This window comes from Phragmites australis, chromosome 12, assembly GCF_958298935.1.
Source record: "Phragmites australis chromosome 12, lpPhrAust1.1, whole genome shotgun sequence".
NCBI lineage: Eukaryota > Viridiplantae > Streptophyta > Magnoliopsida > Poales > Poaceae > Phragmites > Phragmites australis.
This window is the reverse complement of record NC_084932.1, coordinates 11,384,037-11,400,780: the sequence shown is the minus strand read 5'-3', so window position 1 is coordinate 11,400,780 and position 16,744 is coordinate 11,384,037. Positions and strand designations below refer to the sequence as shown.

The 16,744-nt window shown below is 45.5% G+C and overlaps 1 protein-coding gene across 2 annotated transcripts; it reads right to left on the bottom strand.

Moving 5' to 3' along the window:
- Positions 1–6,537: 6,537 nt before the first annotated feature.
- On the bottom strand, positions 6,538–11,409 carry LOC133886819 (protein NRT1/ PTR FAMILY 4.5-like). Of its 2 annotated transcripts, none has more exons than XM_062326673.1 (5): positions 11,170–11,409; positions 10,494–10,711; positions 8,232–8,669; positions 7,831–7,949; positions 6,538–7,725 (listed from the first exon to the last, which is right to left on the bottom strand). In XM_062326673.1, the coding sequence occupies exons 1-5, from the start codon at positions 11,258–11,260 to the stop codon at positions 6,861–6,863; spliced, it is 1,731 nt and encodes a 576-aa protein (XP_062182657.1). In that variant the 5' UTR covers positions 11,261–11,409; the 3' UTR covers positions 6,538–6,860. The 2 variants fall into 2 exon arrangements, with proteins under 2 accessions (XP_062182657.1, XP_062182658.1); XM_062326674.1 differs by having other exon boundaries at positions 11,146–11,272.
- Positions 11,410–16,744: the final 5,335 nt, after the last annotated feature.

Sequence of the window (16,744 nt, the reverse complement as noted above, 5' to 3'; positions counted from 1 at the left end):
CATTAGACAAGATGGGAATCCCAAGGTCGAAGCTCAAAGCAGGAGATGAACCTTTCCATGGAATAACTCCCAACTCATCAAACATGTCCCTTGGTCGAGTCGAGTTGTTGGTCACGTTTGGTGCGCCAGACAACTTCCGCACAGAGAAGCTGACCTTCAATGTTGCGAACTTCAAGACAATGTACAATTTGATCCTAGGCCGCCTAATGCTTGGTAAGTTCATGGCCACAATGCATTATGCATATCAGACGCTCAAAATTCCTATTCCCCAAGGTGTCATAACCATCAAGGGAGATCAAAATGCAGCGGTGAAGTGCAAAAAGCATGGCTTGGCCATGGTCGAGCACTTCTGCCGGATGATGGCTACCTCCCAAGACACGGAGTCTAAGAGACAAAGGTGTCAAGCCATCGCCAAGGGCAAGGACAGTGTCACAGACTCTAAACTCATAAGTCTTGCTGATATTGTCAAGTCTAACGATGGCAACAAGGACCAGAAGACTAATGGTGGTGTCAATGTAGTGTCCCTCGACCCATCTGAGCCGGCTAAGATGGTCAAGGTAGGGTCCAACCTCAACCTCGAATAGGAACTCAATCTTATCATTTTTCCTCTAGGCAAACCAAGATGTGTTTTCATGGGAGCCATACGATATGCCTGGGGTCCCTAGGGAGGTGATCGAACATCAAGTAGCTCTAGAACCCAACACCAAACTTGTGGTGCATAAGTAGCAAAGGTTTACGGAGGATAGAAAGCAAGCCATATAGGATGATGATGTGGGTTTGCCCGATCTTTCGAAGGTAATATGATAAGTCAATTTGATGGAATTTTAGCATTGCTGATCCAAAGGCTCCGACCAGAACAGATCGAGAACCCTCACAACCACTACACCACTACTCTGTGGTTATCAACCGTGCCAAGACATGGTTGACCTCATCAAGAAGGCTTTTTCTACAAGAGAGTCGAGAACACAAGCAAGAATAGATAGATGCAATTTGAATTATTGCGGATTACCAATGAAGTACTCAAGTTTGGGGTTCTACAAATCGATAAATGACGAAACCATCTAAAATAGAATAATCTAATCAAAATTCGAGCTTAAACTATAATGATTACTATGTATATAGAGAAGGAAATGAAGAGGTCATCCTAGGGTTATGTGGACATGAGAAGAGGAGTACACAACCTGGACTTCGACCCCGACACGATTACATGACCAGACAAGGTCCAAAATAGTGATGCAACACCTTATTCCCTCAACTCTAACTAAACTATTTGGAATATTTAGTCGAGCCCATATCACTTGGAAATGTCTAGTCATAAGATTTCCAGCAAGTCCAAGATCGCCTCAATTGGACTCCGTATGCGAGAGTTATGCTTGTTTTACTGACGTTCTGTCCTGAGATTCTAACTCAAATTTGGAGTCTGACTTGAGCTCGACTTGTTGTTCGAGTAGACTTGGCACTCGAGTATTATGTTCAGATAACTTGTGATGCCTCTCCCATATTCCTAAGCAATGAAACATCACAAGAATTTAGTAATAATCCATATATGAAGGCATGAACAGCAAGGAACAAGTTCACCTAGTGGTTTAATTGTCACGCACGTGCTCTTGTAATTGGACCTTGTATGATTTGAGAATTATTAGAAACATTGCTCGTATCTAAAGGAGCCATGTCCTCTTTAGAGGAGGTTGGCAAACTCTTAAAGGTAGGCTTCATCCGAGAGGTTCATCATCCTTCATGGCTCACAAATCCTATTCTCGTCAAGAAAGCCAATGGCAAGTGAAGAATATGCTTTGATTTTACTGACCTCAACAAATCTTATCGCAAAGATCCTTTCCCTCTCCCTCTCATCGACCAGATTGTCGACTCTACGGTTGGTTGTGCATTGCTATGTTTTATAGATGCCTATTTGGGGTATCACCAAATTAGCAGAGGAATAGAGGATGAGAAAACCATTTTTGGTTACTGGTGTAAATTGAACTTTCAGGTGTCAACGGATATTCAGTCAACCAATCTCAAGGATGGTCATAGCATGTACTAATCAATTTTGCATCTATTTATGCTAACTCTATTTCATTAATAAGGAAATAGCATATTAGACAGACAAAATAACAGTAATGTTTACAGACAAAAAAAGTTTCAAATATTTGAAGTCAATTCAATTAGAAGTACTACCCTCGCTCTCATCGTTAGGCAGGTTAAGTGCTAAAGACTCGACGAAGGCAGGAATATGAGACTCGGTACTTTGAATAATGTCTACTACCTCCTGTGCTGAACACATGAACCCCTCCGTCACTACTGATGTGTCAAGGTCAGTGTTGTAGCTATTGAAGAGACCAAGAATTGTCCCGGCGCTTACAGAGGCCGACTCGTTCATGCGGTCAAGGGTCTGTTCTCTCAGCTTATGAAGCAATGTAACTGCAACATCTCGACTGGCAACCATGGTGTCCCAATCACTTTCTGCATTCTTCAGAGCGCCGGCCACTGCATCCCGATTAGCTTCTGCTTCCTTCAAAGCACCCTTGAGTTCTTCTTGCTGATTAGCATCCTTTCTGTGGACCTTTATTAACTCAATGACAACTTGGAGTTGGATCTTCAAGTTAGCTTTGAAAACTGAGAAAGTAAACAAAGACAATTATCATTAGTTGCCCGATGCTCGAATCACATACTAGTGATTAGTGGGTAAAGCTGGCATTCAATCCTCTCATGGTGAATGGCTAGTCCCTATCATTCTTGTCAAGGGCTTTCTGACGAACAATACGGTCGATCACCATATATTGAGCCTTGGCAGCTGCTATGTGAGTTTTAATGGGTGGTCCAAGGGCTATGGTTGCAGTAGGCTTCGAGCTTACCATCAACGCGTTTGAAGAAGTTTGCTCTACTTGAGGAGGTGGAAGCAGCACAACAGAGGAAGCTAGGACTAGTTGACTAGCTGAACCACTTGACATCTATTCTGTTGGTTTCTATGGACATGGTGACATACAATTGACCAGGTAAGAGACATGAAGGAAGATTGCAAATCAAGATAAATATTCAGATCTAACCTTGTGGCGACTGGGATGAGCACATAGACACTTGACTTCTTCCTCTTGATTATTATTTTCTTCTACATCATACTGGTAGCTTTGATCGGTTGTGTTGAAGGAGTGGTCTGGGGGACCAATGAAGCCAAAGATGTCATTGCCTACAAGAAATCAGCCCATAATAACTCATCATCATTCTGGACTTATCGAGCAAATTCTTAGAAGAATGACCAGTATAAGGGAGGTGACTCAATAAGAGTTACCTTTCTTACCGAGTCATCGGACACCTCAGTATCTCGAGTAGGCGATCAAGGGGAAGCTTCGGAGGTTCCCTGTAGAAAGGCCACTTGCATGGACTATGTGCTAGTTGAATGTGCTCCATAAACAGAACACTAGTAATTATTTAAGGATCCAATTTTAGTACTAGTTGGCTTCTTCTTCACGTGTGCTTAAGGGGACGTGAATCAAATGGCAAGGATGATCTCTTTGATCTAATAGAGGCTCTGACCTCCTGATCGACCAGTTTTTTCCCCTCATCGCTGGGCTGGAGGAGGAGGTATCCTTGAGGACATGGACCTCGACCATGGGGATTTTGTTTTCTTGGTGAAAAACTGGAACCTGGAATCAAAAAGATGATAAAGTGGAACAAGTCATAATCAGCACTGCTTCCTTATTCAGGAAGATTCTCATCAGTGGTAGAGGATTCATGAGGAAGTAGGGCTGAACAAAGCACGTCCGCGTTTCTTCAGAAAATAGTTTTCTCAATTGAGCAACAATGTCCTGCAGAGATAGAGCTGAAAAAAGAAAAAGAGTTACTTGAAAGAGTTCAACTGTAATGATAGAAGCAGTAAACAGCTAATTAAATCTTACATACGACTGTGTCCCTGGAACTATCTTTATCTCCAGAATACTCCCAAGTAAAGCGATCCTGCACTTTCAAAGGGCTTGACCTTCGATTAATGAAGTCTTTTAGCCACATGCGACCCGGTTAAGCCACTTTGCCTAAGTTTGCCACTCTTCTTGCCGTAGTAAGCGGTGTGCTCAGACTCACGGTGCTTCTTTGACCAAGACGGATTTGGGTGGGGTTGAAGGCCCCTATATACTAAGGGAGAGTGGACTGGGTCGGGGATGGAGACATATAACCAATATTTTTTCCAATCTTTTTGCCAGGAGAAAGTTAACACGACTAGGACATAGGAATTCTTCATTCCAATCCACAGCTGTGTCATACCCGGTTTTAACGAATAAAACCAAGTGCGGCTTATGTGTGCCTAGGAAGTTTAACACACATAAGGACATCCTAGGTGAAGTAACAAAAGCAATACTTTAACTTACAACTGTTTAACTCTTATACAAAGGCTTCACATAAACAACTCTAATAACCAAACTATAGCAACTAAACAACAGCAGCGGAACGAAAGCATCGGTGACCATAGCAACTCCACAAGTACCGACTGGGGAACACGCTCCTAGGATACCAGGTTGGCATCTTGAAAGTCTTAAAAGTCCTCCACTGAGCAGCATATGAATTGCATGAGATAGCAAGGGTGAGTACATGGAGTACTTAGCAAGTGTAGGAAAAATATTGATATGTAGGCTTACAATAAGAATAGGCTGACACATGGTATATTTGCATAAATGCAAGTAAAGAAACTAGTAATGTAATTAAAAAGCATTAAACAATTATTAAGTGATAACTCAAATCATTATTATCCGAGAATAACCACCTTGCAAACCATAACCAACTAATCATCACCAAAACCATACCCATAACCAACTAATCCTGTGAGGATCCAAGTCTCCTATAACCGCGGGTACAACTGTTATAACAGTTTTACACTCTGTATAGGTTGTCCAACTTTTAGCCATGAGTCGTAATATCCTTGTTGCCATGTTTTCAAGACACTTAACGCATGAAAGTGGTGTGCCACCAGGAGAATTACTACGAAGCATGGTACTCCAACGAATGCTAGCTAGGTGTCTAATCGATATGCTAAGTCTTACTCATATTGGTCTCGTGTTTGGTACGGTATTTCTTGGGTTGTCGCTCCACGAACTGATCCTTAATCACGTTACACATGTTTCATTTGTTCATACTTGGGCAAAGACTATCCCACCGGGTAATAACCATTAAATGTTAATGGACATCTAGAACCTATATAAATGTTAACAGACATCTAGAACCTATCATTATGCTTGGAATGTACCCACAAGTACCAACATTACCAAAGCCATCTCTTTGCCCAAGTCCTAAGTTCCATGTTGCTACGTCATGTTTATCACCATAGTTGCATATGTTCATTAATCAATTAAATGACACTTCCTAGCATGGCTAAGCAATTCTACTCAAAAGACTCATACCAATTACCACATAGGCTTCAAGGAATGTAAAGGAAGAACTATGTAAATCTTAACATAGGTGACTACCCATCAAGTTGACATACATTGCATGCAATTTTGTAAATCAAAATATTTAAAAATATAGGTTCAGAATGATCGAGAACACTTGCCTTCTCCTTGCTATTGCTCAGTGTACTCTAGCTCCTAGTCTTGATGTCCCTCAGATTGATCCAGGGCGTTGATGTCTAAGCGCACGATTACCAGCAAAGCACACAAACATAACACACTAAGAACATCGCACAAAATAAAAGGACAACAAGACGAAACATATATAGAAAGATTGACCTCGGAGAAACGAATCAAACGGCACAAGAATCGCTTAAAACGGAGCTATGACGAAAAAGTTATGATGATTTTACTAATTAAGGGCTTTTCTACAAAATTAAATGAGCGGCGGTGACTATGGCTACGGGTAGGGGCTACGCGCGGGGCACCAAGCTGTTGGACTACCGCCACTACATTGGGCGATGCCTAGGGAGGGTGCCTCTGCAATGGGCGATGGCGAGGGAGGGCACTCTGGGAGGTGATGGCAAATCTCTGGTAGGGCACCTCCAATGTCGCCGAGGCGTCGACGTCCATCGTGTCGTTGCCTGCTCCTCTTCTCGTGCGTCAGTGTGTGCCCCTCCTTGGCTCCCCCTCCCTTCTCTTCTCGTGCATTGTGTCTTTTGTCCCCCCCCCCCCCCCCCGGTCGGGTCTCGTGTCCCCGACGGGGCTGGAGTCAGGGCTTGTTTTACACCCACTTTCCATTTCGGGGATGGGTCGGATTTGAGGTCTCGGGTTTCGCATCGGATGCGTTCTCGCTCCATTTGACTCCTACCCAACCCATTACCACCCTTACTAGTAAGACCATATTTGGTTTAGCTTCTGCTGGCTTTTGCTACTCAGAAGGAGAAAACTGAACTAAACAGTCTATTTCCCATTTCTGGAAATGACTTCTGAGAAGCAAAAACTGTCATTATTACAAGAAGTTAGAAGCTGATAAGGAGTTTTTTAGCTTTTGAAAGATAGTGTTCTGATGGGTATTACATGTATTATACATTTCATCTGCATCAAAAACTAATTTCAAAGCAGCTTTTGTATAAACAGGTTTTTAACACCAGCTTTTAAAAGCAACTTTTAAAAAAGCTTCAGCCTAAGGAAAGAGGCCCTAACTTTATTGAGTAGGAATGAAACAATGCATCTGTGCGGTGCGAAGTTCAGTGCTTTTTGGAACATTGTACAACTTTCACAGGAAACAGTTCGACTTCCATACGAGGTCTAACGCGGACATATCTAAAGCACCATGTTGGGTTTCAGTGGATTTATATTCAACTCAGAGCTGTAAGCTACTAACATACATGGGTCCCCTGGTTGCGGCTTAGTTACAAAACAAGCATGATGTTTCTAATACAATTGCATGACTGCACGATAATCCTTCATATTCCCAATTTCAGATCATCAGATCACATCCACACTATCTTCTAATGTAATCTTCTTATCTCCTTCAATCACCACTCTTTGGTCATTCCTGTACACATACCTCCTCGCAAAGAAGATGTAGATCAATAACGACACCAGCTCAAGAACTGCAAGCAGCCCATAAAACCTGTCAAGCTTTCCCATGTTCAAGTTGGTCCCATCGAGCCACCCTCCTGTCCCATCGCCACGCCTCGTAACCCGGTTCGCCACCTGGATCAGCAGGCTCCCAAGCCAAGCTGACACCCCAAGAATGCAGTAAAAGACGGAGCTCCCAATGGACTTCATCCCCATGGACGCCTCGCTATAGAAGAACTCAAGTAGGCCTACAAATGAGGTGACATCCACCACCCCTAGGAGGAAGAACTGCATAGTAAGCCAGAACACAGACATTGGAATCCCAGTGGTCGCATCCATAAGGTCATTCTCTTCGGCCACCCTCTTCCTCTTTGTCTCCACTAGGGCGGCGACTCCGGTGGCCACCGTGGCTGAAAGAAACCCGATGCCGATGCGCTGGAGGTGTGTGATACCACCCACATACCCGGTGATTCTGCGCAGGAAGGGGACGATAAATTGGTCGTAGACGATGAGGATCACCATTTGGAAGACGGTAGGGATGATGAAGAGCGTTGCAGGAGAGATGTGGATCGTGCCGAGCTTGGTGTCCATTGTGTTTCCCTGTTGGACGGTGAAATTGAGGATCAGCGGCACGGGGATGTAGCCTAGGATGGCGCTGAGGAAGATGGGCACCATGCGAAGGACGACCTTGGTCTCCTCCACCTGGGTTATGCTGCAGAGTGACCAAGCACCGGTCTTCCCGGTGTCTACTGCAGCTTTGTCAAGGCACCTGAAAAGAAATGAAACCTGGAGTTTGAGTGATTTCACACTTTCAGCCCTATTTCATTTCATCAGTATTGGGAGGGATTGTAAGAATGCTCAGATTTGTACTTACTGAAGCCCCTCTGTTCTTTTCAGCATTTCAATAGCATTGGCATCATCTTGGTTGATTTGTAGCTCACTGGGGTTCTCTGGTAATTGAACATTTCTTTTCTTGAATGCTGCTACAAGAACCTAACGTGGATAATATGGTCATAAGATTTCATATGGACCTAGTAAACAAGAATATCTATGCAAATGGTGGGCTATTTGGTTGGTTGATAAGTAACTTCAAGGCTTACATTGTCAGCCACAATAATTTAACAGGCATTAATGCATCCTAGATATTCCATTAAACGAATTATCGTGCCCAATTTTTCAAAATACACCACGTACACATGTTTTCTCCAACGAAATGAGTTCTGCAACGGTTTAGAAAAGGGTTCAACTTCAAAGCTCGAACAATGCAACACATACCTGCAAGATCCTTGTGACGGGGCTTCCGCTGGGCAGCTGGTTCCTGTAGAACGGGAACCCGGCAATCCATATGAACATCCCTAGCAGCACGCATAAGGCGCACACGGCGAACCCGAGATCCCATCCCTTGCTGTTCTCCACCCACACGACGAACACGAGCCCCACAAACCCGCCTGATGACACGGCGAAGGTGTACCAGTTGAAGAAGCTCGCCTCCTGGCGCTGCTCCACGGGGTCGGCCGCGTCGAACTGGTCCCCACCAAGTGCGGGTAGGCATGCACGAGCCGCACCATCACCGATGGGGATCAGGTAGAGGCCAAGGAGGAGCAGGCTCAGATTGGATCCATGCACCGTCTCGCATGTGTTCGTCTGGCTGGGGATGCACGATGGCGGGTGCAAGGATGGAACATGCGCTTGGACGGCCAGAAGGATGTAGCCCTGCAGCACGGTTTAGTTGCCACTTTTTCATTAAAGATATTTTTATAGAACTAAAGTTTATTAACTCGTACCAATATAGAGTTATCTAAAGTGGTGATAAAATTCAACATATTTTTAGGGCATAAATTTAAACATATTAGAGACCACTGAAAGTCAGTTCAATATTTTTAGTTAAAATATTCATTAAAGATATTTCTATAGAACTAAAATTCAACATATTTTTAGTTGAAAAAGAACAAAGTTTTCTTTAGCCAATTAGATTCCGCAATAGAGTACAACACAACATCAAGAAACATTGCTTGTCCCTGACGGGACTTGCCAATTGTTGCTAACTATATTTAATTTGAAGGTTTTCTAGAGGATTTTCTTGAAACTTTAGCTATCTGTTCAAAAATAAAGGCTGACTTTTCGACTTCTTAATTCCTATTACTCCCTGAAAGCCCAGCAAGTGATGAATCCTTTACCCTTGCTCATATTCTGGATGACATTAGGAAGTGCAAATTCTTCAGTTCAACTCTCTATATGTCTAGAAATATTTCTTTAAAAACTTCTATATTTGAAATACTTATACTGAACTCGTCATGAAATGCACTTTTATATTGGGCATTTTAAGTACACCCGAAGTGTCTATTATATCCATGGTTGCGCGTTACCTGTATGTTAGTGTAATTGTTAAGTTTTTCTTTCATGTATGTACATCGTTTTCGGCTTTACGCCACCTGCTGGACCGTAAAATTTTCTTGTTCTGTTTCTTTTTCAAGAAGTGCAGCAACACAGTGCCAGTCACACCAACCCAAAATAGTGAAATAGTGAAAACACCTCAGAAGCACGGAAAAAACCAGGGAATGAAATTACTGACTAGTCACCCCATCAGTTTTTCCACTACTTTATTTACCATCCATGTCATGTCAATATGACATTGAATGGAAAAATCTCCATTGCCCATAAATGGAGTGCAGATCCTGAGTTGCCCAACCATAACGACAACATACCAACTAGAGGCACCTGAAGTCACCAGACTGACAGATCACCAGTAGCCATAGAAGGCTAGCTAATCCAACCACCAGTGCAGAAGATATCATGAGGCTTACCCAGTAAGATAAAAAGGACAACAAGGCCTCGCAACCTCTAGGCATAGGTCGATCCTAATTTCATCCATTTCATCGTATGTTCCAATTGATGATGCCTAATTACTTAATTAGGGCAATTCATTCTCTCTCATCTACAACTCATTACTGATTTTTTTTTTTTGTCACGGACGTAAAATTTTGTTCTGAATTTTCTATTACTCCTATGTGAACTTTTCTTTTGTTTTCGTTTGGGCATTCGCATTACTTGTATTTATTTGTAGCCAAACATGATCCATCAGTTTCCACACCATTAGCCTGTTAGACAATCTATAAAATGACTTGACTGGCATCACCTTTAAACTAAAGCTATTGAGTAATTAAAGTTCAAACCATAAGGCAATAACAGACGTCTGCAAAACACTGAGAGAAAAAAAGAAATGTTCTTTCCAGAGAACATGAAAGCGTCTTATCTCTTTGGTTTCTTTCTGTGTCACTTTGCTGAGCAGCTGGGAGATATGTATGGGAATGTGCATGGACATGTTTGATTATTCCATTTGTTCAATGAGGATACAATTATATTGCTCGGAGAAAGATAAAAATGACAATACTAACACCTCCACTCCAAGTATATTGTGATTAACTTCAAGATCACGTGACAAGCAAACCTAGTTTAGAAGATCAACAAAAAGACTATTTTCTTGCCGAAATGTTCCTTTCGACAAAAAAGAAAAAGAAGTGGAGTACCAATTTATACCAATATCTCAATAGGTCCAAAGAAGAGGACGGTGTAGAAGCGTTTAGTGTAGGAGTCGGCGAGGAAAGCTGCTGGGATGGAGAACATTTGCAGTGCAGCAAAGAAGTTGCTCGCCATCGTAGAGGCCTTGGCGACGTCCATGTGCATCTTTCCGCGCAGGTAGCTCACAAGATTCAAGATGTTGGCAATGTTGGCCGCGTTGCTGAGCAGCACCAGTGCTGCAGAGAACAGATGGACAAAGATAAAAAAAAAAAAATATGAACGCCACGAAAGCATTAAGTAGATTGAACGTTTGATCGAGAAACCGATAGCTCATATCAATCATCAATGTCAACGTCGAGTGAGAAGAACTAGGTGACCTTGTAAGTCTCATTTTCGCCAAATACATGTTATGAAATAAAAGCTGGAGTAGGTAAGAACTACAAGCTAGCTATAGGAAGCATTGTCATATATGAAGCAAATAGAAGAATCGATCTAAACCAGTTGTATGGATACGTGATACCAGTTATGTAGTTTTTTTTTACGACGAAGACCAATTATGTAGTTAATTAGAGAAGAGTTTGGAAGCCTTGTGGAGTTTGAACTCATCATCAACGATCACTGGATTCATCAGATAGTGAGGGAAAGAATTCAAAAGAAACAGGAAACATACAACTATGCAAGTATCAGTTGCTACCGTGAATGAAGATTGAAGCTCTCACTCCTCCGTGCTTCTTGGTGTTCACTGGCCGTCCTCTCCAGTCCACAAGCCCCGATGAACTTCCCATTCTCTCTCTCTCTCTCTGTCTCTGTCTCTCTCTCTGTCTCTCTCTCTCTCTCTCTCAAACTCAGATATTTGAAGCTTTTTGAGATTATGCTCTGCAAAATAAGTAGATGGTTGGTGGTGCCTGGTGAAATGGCTTGCGACCGTTGTCCCTGGATACAGATAAAGAGGGTGCGAAAGGAGGCGAGTGGGCCTGATACACTAGAAGTTGTCAAGGACAGTGAAACGCCACCAACCAAGACAATGATCTGTGTGATCATTTATATTTAAGTTGTGCTTGTTCCAGAATACTCTTAGTTATCTTCTTTTACCATCAGTGAACTTAACATCACATTTATTGACTGAGCTGATATTTTCTATTTAGTCTCTTTCTCTCTCACACCTTACAGAAAAAAAACTATATGTAGCCTCACAGAATCATGCAAATGTCACGACATCGGGTCCCAGCCTTCCAATTAAACAAAAGGTAGTATATTTTAAAGAAGGGTAGTGATATCTACTTTCATATTATTAGATATTCTTCGATAATACTCCAAGCTCGAGGAAGTCACACAAGGTGCCCTAGAGGGATCGGAGCTCATCGCTACACCTACAATGTTGGATGCCGCGACCTTGACGACCTCCGTACACGAGCCCGAGGTACTCTTCTTATGAGTGGCAGAAGAAGCTGAGGTGGTCACCTCCGAGAGAGACGCGGTGACTACTGCCATCGAAGTTATCATTGGTCCGTCAACTGTCCGTGGTGTGTCCAGCGATGGCCTCTTCAAGGGCACTTGCTAGTTGTTGGGGGAAAAATAAACCAATCCGAGGATAATGGTCGAAGATTACCATCTATATCCCTCAGGAGCCTTGATCTCTGAACCCTCAGTTAAGGGCTCGACTTCCGAAGTCATCAGATCCCTCCATGATACCTCTTCGTACCTGCAAAGCCTTCCCTTAGCTTAACCCGCTCGGCCTCCCGAAGGCTCAGCCTCCCGAAAATCTGACCTCCCGAAGCCTCGGTCCCCCGAAGCTTCGGCATCCTAAAGCCCCAGCCTTCCAGAGTCCTGCTTCCTGATGCTTTCACCTCCCGGTTCCATGCCTTCCGAGGCCCTCGCCTCGGGCTGCTCGTGTCACCTTCTCGAAGGCTACAAGGTGAGTCAGTAGGCCTTAGGAAAGATCTGTTGGAAGGGGAGCACCAGTCGTGCGTTGCATGCAAGGAAGTGACCAGCATTAAATGCCGAGGCTGATGGACGTCGCTCTGACACTCTGGCGTAATGGAGGCTATCCTGACACCCCTGACAGTGCGGCACCGGGCCGCAATTTGTGACTGGCTCACCGCACTCCAGGGGGCAGGCACCACGGTGGTGGATATTCATCTCCCAAATAGGGTAGAAAGTAGCTATCCGGGATAAGGCCCAGTAAATCGATCAGATCCCATATATTTGTACATTATGATAACTTGTACGCCAAGCTACACACGGCCCTATAAATAGGGGGCCTTGGTCATCTGGGCAGGGGGACGGGCAAGACAGTGAAAAAGACACAGAGGTGAAATACACCAAGTCACGTTGTGATACTCCTCCGAGAGCGATCTATTTTTTCTACCATCAATACATTCGTGGTGTTCCTTCCTCTTAAACTTCATCTCCAAGCTTGAGTCTCATCCTTAGAAGAAACTCTTGCCGTACTTGCTAGGGCAAGATGAACTCTTGCTCCAACAGCGCGCCGTTCGTGGGGACTTGAACACATAAGTGCTTGATCCTCAGGAGAGGACCGAAGCCACAGTGAAGCACGCTGCCTTCCAATGGTCCAACCCAGTAATCCTCCCACCCAGGCTTGATCCTCAGGTATCCCCTTCGATCACACCTGGGATACCCCGAGCGAGCCAACATCTTCGGAAAGTCTATCCACCCAGTGCCCTCCTTGGGCCCCTCAGGCGAAAGAGGTTTCCAAGGAGACGGAGGGCTCCGGGGTGTGCGGACCCCAACAGTGCCTCTGACGCCACCCTCGCAAAGCCAACCACGTGCAGGGAACCCCAAGCTCACCTCGTCCGAGGAGGCATAGTTAGAACCACTTCGGCTCCAAAAGCTGGTTCACCGGGCAGCCTCGATGGTCTCCCAAAGGGGAAGGAGACCCTAGGGAAACCACAAGCTCCGGGACACACCGCCTACGGCAGTGACCCCAATGACAACTCCAAACTTTGGCGCCCTTAGAGGCACACGGGTGCATCCTACATGGACCAGGGCGTGGCCAGAACACCAACGACGGTCGTACCCTCATGACCTTCTGGGAGGAATACCTCGGAAGGCAAGCAGAATACTTGGTCACAGAAGGAGTGGGTGAAGGATGACATAGGGTTCGGAGGCGTCGGGCAAACTCCCGAGCATATCCTCGGCCCCTCAATGCTGCAATGTCACTACCGATCCTACTACTAACGGTACCACATTCAGCAACGAGAACTGAGTCGAGGACACGTTGTGGCCAGGCTCCGGACGGGGTACCTCTGGACCCTGGCAGCGGCTAAGGGCCGAGGCGGTCGGGGACTGCCTCTCCCAACCAGCCTTCAACTACGCCTCCAACATGTCGTCGCCAGGCTCCGGACAGATCACCTCCGGGGCCAGACAACAACTAAAGGCTGAGGAGGTCAAGCACCGCCTCTCCCAGCCTAGCCATAGGCTTCGAGGCCACCAAGCCTCACAATAGAGGCCTTATTCCTACAAAGGTATGCCCACTGTTATACACCAAGTAGTTTACCTAGTGATCTGTCTTTCATACGGCCAGGTTAGAGTCTGTTGGAGGCCTCCAACCTTACTGCTAGAAGTCTTTTCGCAATAGATAGCCACTAGGTAGAAGCGGTATAACTTAAGTTACGTTCTCATTTAGCATGAATAGTTATATAACCTAGCTATATTTTATGCCACAACTAGCTTCTTATTGCCAAAAGTAGACTGCAAAACTTAGCTAGTATAAACATGCAAAATCCCTACACTCCCGCAGATGCATCGTGTCTAGTTCGCCTGGGGGGGCAGGTCTGCCCAGGTTTCCTGAAAGGCATTGTGCGGCCTCGGAAGTGTAGTTGCCACGTATCAAGGGATTTCCTTGATAGACCGTGTTGCGGTGCCACCCGTAGGACATCTTCGGGTGGCGTGACAAGCCCACGTACCGCGGACGTAGCATGCCTAGGTCACCTGGAAGGCAAGACTGCCTAGATTTTTTAGAAGGCATTGCGTAGTCTCGGTAGACAGTGAGGCTCACACCCCGCGGGCGCCGCTTATGCCTAGGTCACCTGCAAGGCAGATTATGCCCAGGGTGCCTTGGAAGGCATTTGCATAACCTCGGGTGTCGAAGCCACGCCGTGGGGGATGTCCTCGGTGACGGAGTTGCGGTGCTTCGAGGAATGCTATCACAAGGAATCCTCGTTGCACGACATGTCTACACACCGCGGGCGTAGCATGCCTAGGTCACCTGGAAGGCAATATTGCCTAGGTTTCCTGGAAGGTATTGTGTAGCCTCGATAGTGTGTAGATGCCGGTTACCAAGGAACTTCCTTGGTAATGTAGTTGCGGTGCCCCCGGGGGATTTCTCTGGAGGCGTGACAAGCCCACGCATTAGTAAGCATTGCTTGCCTAAACCCAAGGCCACCTAAAAGGGTTTCTCGGAGCATAGGCTTTGCCTTGGTAGGAAGTAGAGCCCTCACACCGCAGGCGTAGCATGCCTAGGTCACCTAGAAGGCAAGACTGCCTAGGTTTTCTGGAAAGTATTGTGTAGCCTCGATAGTATGTGGACGCCGCATATTAGGGGACTGCCCTGATGTGAGGATGCGGTGCTTTGAGGAATGCTGTCGCAAGGAATCCTCTCTGCACGACATGCTTATATACCGCGGGCGCAGCATGCCTAGGTCACTACTAAGGCATCAACTAGGTTTCCTGGAAGGTATTGCATAGCTTCGGTCGTACAAATGCCACGCGCCACAGCACATCCTTGGTGGATAGTGTTGCGGTGCACCCCGGACGTTTCCTCGGGAGTACGACAAGCCTACACACCGCGGGCGTAGCATGCCTAGGTCACCTGAAAGGCAAGACTGCCTAGGTTTCGTGAAAGGTATTGCGTAGCACCGATAGTGTGTAGGGCCTTCAGCATTAATACATGCCAATGAACCTTACAAAACCTCTGGCAAAAATGGAGAACTTTACAAAACCTCCGACAAAAACGGAGAGTCTTACAAAACCTCCAACAAAAACGGAGAGTCTTACAAAACCTCCGACAAAAATGGAGAGTCCTTCGTAGGCGATGGCTAGTTTTTCTGACGACTGAGGTATGGAGCCTTCGCATAGATCAACCCCCACCGATTTCATTCCTTCTAGGGGAGAGGTGGCCTCGGGAATCTGGTGGTGGTAGATACGTAGGGTAACTAAGGAGAACCGAGTGGAGTAGTGGCGACCTTGTCATTCCCGGTTATTGCGTACTCCTCGGGCTTGGCACTAGTAGGGCGTTCTTCCCAATTTGTTCCAGATTTTTGACTCAGCGAAGTCAATCTGGAACCTTTGGTGACAAGCTCCAGAGGTGTTCTTGACCCTACGGGTCCCTTAGCAACTGCCTGTGTTGAAGGTGACGGTGTCTCAAAGGCGAAGCAGAAGGATAGGCGGGAGAGGTGGTCCACAACCCCCTCGGCACTTAGCCACTACAGGGCTTCGGAAGCACTCCGTTCGAAGCCTGGCGATGGTGAGTCAGAGGTGAAACTGAAGGCGAGGCGGGAGCGGTGGTCCGCGACCCCCTCGGCCCTTAGCCGCTGCTAGGCTCTGGAGGAACTCCATCCGAAGCCTGGCGATGACGTGTTGGAGGCGAAGCCGAAGGCTAGACGGGAGAGGTGGTCCACGACCCCCTCAGCACTTAGGGCGTGTTTGGATGCTCGGTTCTCCGCGTGCTTGCATCCGCGCGTACAACCGTATCCGCTCAGCGCGTGTTTGGTTGGTTGCTGGCCTGCACCCGCCCGTGCAAATGCATCGAGAGAGCCTAGCTCCGCGCGTACGCTGGAATCGGGCGTACACGCCGGGGCTGGCTCGCTCAGTGCAAAAAATACTGTGCATAATAATTTTTTATTTAATTTTAGATTTTATTTAGTGGTATAAAAGTGATCCAAAAATTCTAAACATTTTTGTGAGCAAACTAGAGCTCACTAGCAACCCATTTTAATTAATTTGATCTAAAAAATCTAAGTCAATATCTAATTAAAATTCTTCAAAAATCATAAAAAATTCACTAATATTCTTATCCTGTGATGTACTAATTTATAAAAATATTTCTAACCTAGGTTATTTGGTAAAAAAATGAGTTTCTTTGTAATACAACGTATACTCATGCGGGCAACCAAATACAATCTTTTCTCAGCCAGACTCACCACATACAGCTAACCAAACAGACCCTCATGCATCAACTCAGCCTGACTCAACTCAGCCTGCATGACTCGTACGAACCAGGCTGAGGGCATTCGGGCAACCAAACACAC

What these genes read in the sequence shown, in the direction of transcription:
- LOC133886819 (XM_062326673.1), bottom strand. Translation starts at nt 11,260, where the DNA reads ATGGGAAGTTCATCGGGGCTTGTGGACTGGAGAGGACGGCCAGTGAAC. An exon ending in TTGGACCTATTGAGATATTG is followed by an intron (nt 8,670 to 10,493) that starts GTATAAATTGGT and finishes ACCGTGCTGCAG; the next exon opens with GGCTACATCCTTCTGGCCGT. An exon ending in CCGTCACAAGGATCTTGCAG is followed by an intron (nt 7,950 to 8,231) that starts GTATGTGTTGCA and finishes TATCCACGTTAG; the next exon opens with GTTCTTGTAGCAGCATTCAA.